Below are 10124 nucleotides of genomic sequence, written 5' to 3'. Positions count from 1 at the left end.
GGTCCTGCAACACTTTTTTACGTTTATTTACACCCAATTCAATGTAATCATCAAAAGCATACATTGTGACAATGGTGGTGAATTTATCAACTCATCTCTTCGCGCCTTCTTCTCCTCCAACGGCGTTGCTTATCGCTTCTCCTGCCCCCATACTTCCCCCCAAAATGGCAAAGCGGAACGCATGATTCGCACCACAAATGATGTCTTGCGCACCCTCCTTCTTCAAGCCAACCTCACACCACCATTTTGGGTTGAAGCCCTACACACAGCCACCTACCTCCTCAACCGACGTCCCTCTCGTGTCATTGCGCCACACACACCGCATTTTCTTCTCTATGGTGTTGCACCCACATATGACCACCTTCGTGTCTTCGGCTGCCTATGCTTCGTGACTAACCCTCTCACCACTTTGCCTGAGTTGTGTGATGATACAAGGAGCCACGCTTAAGAAAACGGAGTTGAAAACAGCGAAGAAAATTGCCCAACAGGGCCATATTTTATGTGCCAGGTTTTGGGGAGCAAATCCCTCTCGGGATCGATGCCCGCAGGCGTGGCAGACCTGCCAGCAGGATCCGCCCCGGGATCGCCGCCTGCAGATCGGTCCAGGCGATCCACTCCGGATTCCGCACCCAACGCTGCCTCTCCCGCACCCGACCGAGCGTCAGCAGGCGGCCCCGCCTGCGCCACGCGGCAGCACGCAGCTGGTGGCGACGACCCGCACTCACCAGGGCCCACGGGTGGTCGTTTTCCCGTCCAGCTTGTCTGCTACAAGCGGCGGGATCTGAGACGGCCGCCTGGCACGGGCCCCACGCCTGCCACGCGCGAGGAACCGGCTCAATCATTGCCGTGTGATGAATCTCACCAGGCGGGATCTTCTGCGGTGCGTGTGGCTCCGTCTCACGTCGCTACGTCGTCCCGGTGCACAGAGGATCCAGCCTCTGTTTCTGAAGCGGCTGCAGCTGCTGCTGGTGACCAGCATCAACCTTGGGATCGGCTGCTGTAGCTCCCACGGGATCTTCTGTGCCGGAGCCAACTACGACACGCCGCACCCGTCTTTAGCAAGGGGTAATACCACCCGTAAATTACAAACATATGACAACATTTGGGTTGGTATGTTCCACAGGTGAACTAGGCGAGCCATATTCCCTTGAAGAAGCCCTTAGTGATGATAATTGGAAGAAAGCAATGAAAGAAGAGTACATGGCCCTAAAAAGCCCTACACACAGCCACCTACCTCCTCAACCGACGTCCCTCTCGTGTCATTGCGCCACACACACCGCATTTTCTTCTCTATGGTGTTGCACCCACATATGACCACCTTCGTGTCTTCGGCTGCCTATGCTTCGTGACTAACCCTCTCACCACTTTGCCTGAGTTGTGTGATGATACAAGGAGCCACGCTTAAGAAAACGGAGTTGAAAACAGCGAAGAAAATTGCCCAATAGGGCCATATTTTATGTGCCAGGTTTTGGGGAGCAAATCCCTCTCGGGATCGATGCCCGCAGGCGTGGCAGACCTGCCAGCAGGATCCGCCCCGGGATCGCCGCCTGCAGATCGGTCCAGGCGATCCGCTCCGGATTCCGCACCCAACGCTGCCTCTCCCGCACCCGACCGAGCGTCAGCAGGCGGCCCCGCCTGCGCCACGCGGCAGCACGCAGCTGGTGGCGACGACCCGCACTCACCAGGGCCCACGGGTGGTCGTTTTCCCGTCCAGCTTGTCTGCTACAAGCGGCGGGATCTGAGACGGCCGCCTGGCACGGGCCCCACGCCTGCCACGCGCGAGGAACCGGCTCAATCATTGCCGTGTGATGAATCTCACCAGGCGGGATCTTCTGCGGTGCGTGTGGCTCCGTCTCACGTCGCTACGTCGTCCCGGTGCACAGAGGATCCAGCCTCTGTTTCTGAAGCGGCTGCAGCTGCTGCTGGTGACCAGCATCAACCTTGGGATCGGCTGCTGTAGCTCCCACGGGATCTTCTGTGCCGGAGCCAACTACGACACGCCGCACCCGTCTTTAGCAAGGGGTAATACCACCCGTAAATTACAAACATATGACAACATTTGGGTTGGTATGTTCCACAGGTGAACTAGGCGAGCCATATTCCCTTGAAGAAGCCCTTAGTGATGATAATTGGAAGAAAGCAATGAAAGAAGAGTACATGGCCCTAAAAAGAAACAACACATGGCACATGATTCCTCCACAGCAAGATAAAAACCTCAATGACTGCAAGTGGGTGTTTAGGATTAAGAGAAAAATTCGATGGAACCATTGATCGTTACAAAGCAAGACTTGTAGCAAAAGGTTTTAAACAACGGTATGGCATCGACTATAAGGATACTTTTAGTCCAGTTGTAAAAGCTGCAACTATTCGTCTTGTTTTCACCGAGGGTAAGACGCTTTCGCCTATTCGCACAAAAAATTCTCACGTCCTTGTTTGTTTGCCACGGTGGGTGTTACACTTATGGTAATTAAACTATTATATGCCAATTAAGAGTCAAAATTTCATGAATTTGTATTTTATTTTCTACTAGAATGTAAGTCGCACCTTTGTGGATTCAATAAAAAAAACTCCCACCAAAACTTGCCTACTTTTGCTGCCACCACTGAGGACACCTTAATTTGCAGACTATACATTCCATGAAGAAACGGATTTTCCTGATTTAGCATACATTCTTCTTCACTAAATGGGTTACATGACACGGAAGGCACAAAGCAATAATAAGAGACGACACACAGAGTACTATACAAGGATAAAAAGACTAGCTGTGAATCTTACAGATTGCTGCAATACGGATCAATTTGTCGCCTACCATATATTCCATGAGGAGACAATTTGTCCATGTGTTCGATTTTTTTGATTCGGCATATAGGCTAATTTTACATGACGAGAAAACTGAAAGCAAAACACACATACTACGACATCTCTAGAAGATCCCTTATCAGTATATAAGAGGGTCACTTCAGGTATAACTAAGGAACATCGGTACCATATAGAAGAGTGTCACTTCCGTTGGTTCGAAGCAAGCTTGAAAAAAATCTCCTTTATAACCGAGGGATAGGTTGAAACTACGTGATCCCAGCCATCACTCATCGTTACTGTTTGCAAGCACCAGGGGGGTTGGACTTGAATAAACTTCAAGCATGCCTCCTTCAATCCCTGGCAGTGGTGCTGCTCGGCTAGAGCAAGGGTAGACATCACCGAGCTCAAAATTAAGTTATCAGACAATCGCATTTCACATATGCGCTTGAGTTGTTCGACATCGTACATGTCTGCCGCCACAAACAAGTCTTGAAGCCATTGTAGCCAGTTTTCATCATCCTCTACTGTACCATCTTCTTGTTCTTCTTCAAGAACTTGTGACATTTCTTCCTCCTCCATGTAGTCCTTCTCTATCTCAGGGCATGAGTCCGTGTAGATGAATCTAAGCAATGCCATGAACACGCTTGCTCTCATATCTTTGACATGTATGACACCGGAAGTGGTAATGTCCTCCTTCATGGGACCAAAGAGTTGTGTCATGAAGACTTTGGACCGGGCTGCAAGCACACAACGATGTGCAGTGAACATCTCACCACTAACCTCAAATGTCACATCAGCACCCACCTTGGTTTGAAGGAGAATGTTAAAATGCTGGTCTATGTCTGAGAGGAGCACCTTGGTGCCGTGGCCACCGGCATCTTCAGTATTGTGATCCTTGCGTACCATTATGTCACACCGGATGGTGAAAGAATCACCCTTTAGATGTGCCGATCGTTCAAGGGCCTCTCTTGTCAAAAACTTGTTGGTGCCCCAAGAAACATCATTGTCGAACCTGCAAGCTCTATTAGTTGCATGAATGTACATTGGTGTCTGCCTCTCAACCTGGTCGACGAGACTAAAACTGACCCTGGCATCCAGTTTTTCATCGTCGTGGAAAAGGGATACATAGAGAGAGATGAAGTTGGCGCAGCTCGGATATGCGCCGTTAGGGTAGTACTCGATTAACCAGTCATGACCTCCTACTATGAAAGGACCAGTGTTGATGCTCTCGCCTATGGACAACAACTCTTTGGTGCGCGAGTAGCCCTTGACCATGAACAGATGGTAGCCAATGTCCGTGCCAGGGTCGACCGCCGACGTGTTGCAAGAGCACCCCTCATGGTCTTCAACGATGGATACGCCGGTGAACGATGACATGACGAGCCTATCGTTGTCCGTGCGGAGACACCGCTACTCTCTTCGCTGTGCGCCAACGTTGCGCGTCGTCAGAAACAGAGAGCTGGCACCGCCGGCTGGTCGTTCTTGAATTTTGTTTTATCTCTCAAAAAATCTCACGTTTGTTTCTACGTGTGGCTATGGAGTATTGTATATAAACACATGGCCGAATCATGTCCTACACGGACACCAACTAATTTGAACCTGGTCCTACTCGTACACGATCTATCTATCTCTAACCCTACGTAGTACAGCTCGTCCGACAAGCAACATAGAAAGCCCTAATCGGACTCAGACCATCTCTAACACACGTCCTACTCCAAGTCCATCTCTTTTTTTTTGCGAGTGAAATGGGAGTTTTATTCCAAAAGTGTAGAGTTACAATCAGCCGACAAAAGTTCAGCTATACATGGATGGCCTCTGCGAAGCCAACAAGCCGTACTACGATCAGTTCCACCATGATTTGCCAGATGATCTGCTCTCTATTCTACTCCAAGTCCATCTCTAACACACAAATCCTAATCGGACTCACCTTGGGTTACGGCAAGCTGCCAAACTGCGCATGCTAATTCAACTCTAACTTTAATTAATATATAAATTTTTGAATTGGACTTGTATTAATTAAGATTTTAGTAAACGAAATATCTCCTTTTCAAAAAAAAGTAAACGAAATATCTAACTAGCACACCAGATTATTTGTGCAAAGTTACCAAACGCGTCATCGTCTTCCTGGAAAAAGGGAAACATAGAGAAAAATGAAATCGACGCAAGCCGAGCGTTGGCCGTTGGGTAGTACTCGAGGTACCAAACATGGCCTCCTGTCTCGGAAGTACCGGAGTTGATGCTCTCACCGATGGGCACTTGTTCTTTGGTACGTGAGTAGCCATTGACCATAAGCAGGTGGTACCCGCTGTTCGTGCTGGCGTCGACGGTGGACGTCTTGCAAAAGCTCCCCTCTTGACCTTTGATGACGGATACACCGGTGAACGATGACATGACGAACCTGCGAGCCTGTAGAGAATCTAAAAGAATTGTGTTATTTGTTTCCGGAGATATGAATCAAATTTATATCTGAAACTTTGTGTCACAGTAAATTGATGATCTATGTGTGTTTGTTTGTAGTGATTCTTGATTTTGGAGCACCTAAGCTTCAGAGTTGGGATCAATGAGCTAAGAGTTGGAGCACCTTAGCTTTAAAAACACGTGAACTTTTTTCAAAATTGATGAATTTTTTTTCACATATGATGAATTTTGTTCGGAATTGATGGATTTTACTTTAGAAATCCGGCTGGCAAGCTGAGGTTCCCAAAATCGTGAACATTTTTTTTAAATCCATGGATTTTTTTACAACAATGCCAACGGTATTGGACGTTGTTCAAACCTGTCATGAATGCCTCTCATATGTCGGGTCCAGGTTGCTGCAAGAAGTTGTGGTCATTTATCCATAATAAATGATACCATCATAGAGGAGCATGCCATACTAGACCAGACACGTGCATTCGTGAGCATGTAAGTTTTCAAATGGTTCTGTTTTGATAATTACCGGAGTCATGCAAAGGAACTAAGGGAGGGACACAACTTCTGGTTATTTTTACTACAGTAGTAATACTTTTCAAGAACTTATTCTTGGTACCAGTGTTAGCATTTGATAGAAACTGCCTGTAACTTATTTGATTGAGCTGTTTTACGGTGATTGGGTTAGTACTCGGAGTACTTAGCAGTACTTACATGTCTGATCACGTCTGATTTTTATTAGCCGTCAGATCTTGCGGGGAATTTTAATTGATTAAATTTAATATGTTAATTGCGATAAGGGCATAATGGTCCAGGGGGAAATATCTTTTCTTGAACCGATCACCTGAGGACCAGATCCATGTCTACTCGATCCAGTTCAGAATCCTCCTCCGATCTATTCGTCGCCGCTCCCCGCTCCTGACCTTCTCCGTCCTCGACCTGCCCGGCGAGAGGAATAAATTCATCGTCCTCGTCCTCCACCCAACCAACCCCAGCCCCCCACGCCGTTACCGAAGAAGAAGAAGGCCGGATCTGCACCGGCTGAATCGGCGGCGACCGCGGCGGGCGATCCCATCTCTTCGCGCGTACCATCCTTAAGGTATGAATTCGGCTTGGCGTTCTGCTCGTTCTCTTGGCCGTTGCGCCCCTCCACCGTGCATGCAGTACAACCTCAACCCCACAAGATCCGGGTACTGACTAGAACAACGAATGGAAAGCTTCATCGTGGCATAGTTTCTCTTGAGCTAATCGCATCATGTTTGTTTAAGTAAGATGTTGACGTTTGAGATGAGATATACTAAAGGAAGATGAGATACTGGTTCCATAGTTCACTTAATTTAGTTTATTAAAGTCATCATCACTTTAGGTTTGCATAGGCATGAAATATAGTTTAAAGGAAGATGAGAAACTAGTTGGACGTTGATGATTGGTTTCCCTCACATGTCAAACCAGCAAAGTCTTTTCCATGCACTTGTCTTTGCCTATGAGCTATTTTACACCTGCAACATTGATAAACAGAAAGATGTTGATGATTGGTTTCCCTCACATGTCATATGCAGGAAGACATGGCGTATGCAAGTGATGAGAGTATGTTCGAGTATGTAAATGTTGTCAGCAAGATGTTTGATAGTGAGGCTGAAGGCTATGAATTCTACAAGAAATATGCTCTTGAAAAATGTTTTAGTGTGAGGAAAAGCTACGTTGAGTGGGATGGATCCAACAAATACATAATTTTAAGGAAAATTGTGTGTAGTCGTCAAGGGTTTCGCGAAGATAAGCACATGAAAAGAAAGATGGAAGATAGAAAGAGAAGGCCACGAAGTTTAACTCGTGTTGGGTGTAATGCTAAATTGGTCATTACGAGACAGGAGGAAACCGGTCGGTGGTTTGTTAAGGATTTCATCGATGAGCACAGCCATCCTCTAGCCCCACGGGATCTTTCTTGTCTGCTGCATTCGCACAGACGAATTAGCGATGAGCAAAAAGCGGACATTGCGGACATGAAAAAATGCGGGATCCGTAAATACCGTATTATGAATATTTTGTGCTTTCAATACGGTGGATTTGATAAGGTTGGATGCATAAAGAGGGACCTTTACAATTTCTGCCATGCTAATAAGCAGGAGACAATCAGTGCCGGTGATGCTAAAACGGTGATCATGCACATGATGGCGAGGCGAGAGCGAGATGTGTATTTTTTCTTCAAGTACTTGGTAGACGAGCATGGCCATCTGAAGGGACTGTTCTGGGCTGATAGTCAATCGCGACTTGACTACGAGGCTTTCGGAGACGTCATTGTTTTTGATAGCACATACAGAACCAACAAATACAATCTGCCATTCGTGCCTTTTGTCGGGTTGAATCACCACCGTAGCACTGTTATATTTGGCTGTGGTATAATTTCTCATGAAACAAGCCAGGCATACGAGTGGATGTTGCGGACCTTTTCTGATTGCATGGCACAGAAGCATCCGATATCTGTGATCACAGATGGGGACCTTACAATGCAGAGACCAATAAGGGTGGTCTGGCCAGACTCAAACCATAGACTATGTATATGGCACATTTAGCAGAACATTGTACGCCATCTGCATGATGACGACGTAAAGGAGGAATTCAGATCTTTCATTTATGATACTTCTTCCATTGAAGAGCATGAGATAAAATGGATACAATTCTTACAACGGAATAAAGTAACCAGTGAGGAGTCTTGGCTGCATCAGATGTATCAGATGAGAAAGTTATGGTGTGCTCCATATCTTGAGGGGCGTTGTTTCCTAGGATTGAGCAGCAATCAAAGGAGTGAGAGCTTGAACTCTGTGCTACATACGCATCTTGAGGGTAAGATGTCGTTGTTTGAAATGCTAGAGCACTATGAGCGTTGCCTTGCGTCGCGACGGATTAACGAAGCTATCCATGACGTCGAAGCCTTGCAGTCCGTTCCATTTACAGAGGAAAATGCTTCGCCGCTTTAGAAACACGCCGTAACAGTTTTCACACCTAGGGTCTTTAAGATGGTCTTATGGAGCATAGATGCTGTCAGCAAATGTCAGACTAGAGAGATACTAGATGGATCAGAAGATTCCACTTATGTTGTGTCCAAGCAGGAAAGAATGGATAAAAAGTTTGGAGTGCGCATTGAAGAGCAAGGAGGTCTTTTGCACAGGGTGAGTTGTTCTTCCGTAAGCTGGAATGCGCAGGCACACCATGTTCCCACATTTTTTACATATTGGGGATTTTAAAACAAACAATTCTGCCCGGTTGTTGCGTTCCCACTAGGTGGACTATGAATGCAAAATGTGCATACGCACCTACCAGAAAAAACCAGATGTATGACTATTCGCTAAGCCTGCAGAGGTACCGCGAGTTGCGGAATTGTAGTCACGTCGCAAGTTTCCAGGCATGCCACTCTGATGAGGACTATCACCGGCTAAAGATGCTTTTGCAAGCACAACATCATGGCAAGCATGAAGTTTTGAACTAGCTGACAGCAAGGAGTCAACTAATGCTCAGCATAACAGCATTAGGTTTGGCCCGTTGATGCCGCACTCGCAGAAAGTTGATAAGGTTCTGGATCCCGTGCATGTGCCAGGACGAGGTGCACTGAAGAAAAGGCCGCAGGCAAAGACAAAGAAGTCAAGATCACAGAATATCTGTGGCTATTGCAAGAAACCAGGTCACAATCGACCTAAATGAGCTAAATTGCTAGAGGTACGAAATATGTTCATATTTTTTTTGCATGTGTTTTACTCATAATTGATGTCCATGTGATTTATTCTATTCTTCTGTGTAGGATCTCGAGGCTGAACTGTGATATCTACTTACAGCATGAACCGACGATGAGCCAGAGAAAGTCGTGTGCCATTCAGCTTTGTGTGACGTGGTCTTTACATTCTATTTCATCGTGACAGTAATCTAGTGAAGTGCGGTTGTACTGCCATGTTACTGTATTAGTTCTACATCTTTCGTTTCCACTTTCTGTGTGTATCATGTGATGTCCAACTTTAAGAATGATGATGTATTTCGACAAATTGGGCACTATGATTCTTCACCCTTACTATGGTTGTCATGCATATTCATAATCATCATGCATATTCTTCATTACAGAGCAATAATGACTGACGTATTTTTTAAATAAGCGGGGCCCACTCGGGTGTGCTTGGAAATCTTTGAAAAACCTCCATGCACGTTCATCTTCGCTGCATGCAAATCAGGCGGCAGCCACTGTGCCAGTAGCTGTCAAGGCCTTGATGAATCACTATTCACATGCAGGTCCCCTTGAGGCATAGACCGATGTTTTCAGCAGTCAGTCTAGAGGGCATTATAAATTCAAAAAAATACAAAAACTTGGAAACCTAGTTTTGTTTGTGGAAAAGATCATGTGTGCCAAAACTGAGGTGATTTGGAGGTGGTCGAAAAAATGCCCGCATTCCCGGAGGGACCATTTGGTCTAACTTAAGCCATTTTTTGAAAAAACGTGAATTTTTCCACCACCTCCAAATCACCCAAATTTTCTTGTACATGGTCACCTACATGTGCAAAACATGTGTATGCAAGAAAATTTTGAAAAAATATATTTTACAATGCCCCCTTGAGGCATAGACCGATGTTTTCAGTAGTCAGTCTAGAGGGCATTATAAATTCAAAAAAAATATAAAAAATACAAAAACTTGGAAACCTAGTTTTGTTTGTGGAAGAGATCATGTGTGCCAAAACTGAGGTGATTTGGAGGTGGTCGAAAAAATGCCCGCATTCCCGGAGGGGCCATTTGGTCTAACTTAAGCCATTTTTTGAAAAAAACGTGAATTTTTCCACCACCTCCAAATCACCCAAATTTTCTTGTACATGGTCACCGACATGTGCAAAACATGTGTATGCAAGAAAATTTTGAAAAAAAATATTTTACAATGCCCCCT

At 45.9% G+C, this 10124-nt stretch overlaps 1 protein-coding gene across 1 annotated transcript; it reads right to left on the bottom strand.

Moving 5' to 3' along the window:
* Positions 1-2854: 2854 nt before the first annotated feature.
* LOC123135248 (BTB/POZ and MATH domain-containing protein 2-like) lies at positions 2855-4176 on the bottom strand. The gene has a single exon (XM_044554307.1). It carries the CDS (start codon positions 4174-4176, stop codon positions 3001-3003), a length of 1176 nt encoding a protein of 391 aa, XP_044410242.1. The 3' UTR covers positions 2855-3000.
* Between the last annotated feature and the right edge of the window lie 5948 nt (positions 4177-10124).

Source organism: Triticum aestivum, chromosome 6B (assembly GCF_018294505.1).
Source record: "Triticum aestivum cultivar Chinese Spring chromosome 6B, IWGSC CS RefSeq v2.1, whole genome shotgun sequence".
In the NCBI taxonomy this organism is placed as follows: Eukaryota; Viridiplantae; Streptophyta; class Magnoliopsida; order Poales; family Poaceae; genus Triticum; species Triticum aestivum.
This window is presented reverse-complemented; position numbering and strand designations above follow the sequence as displayed.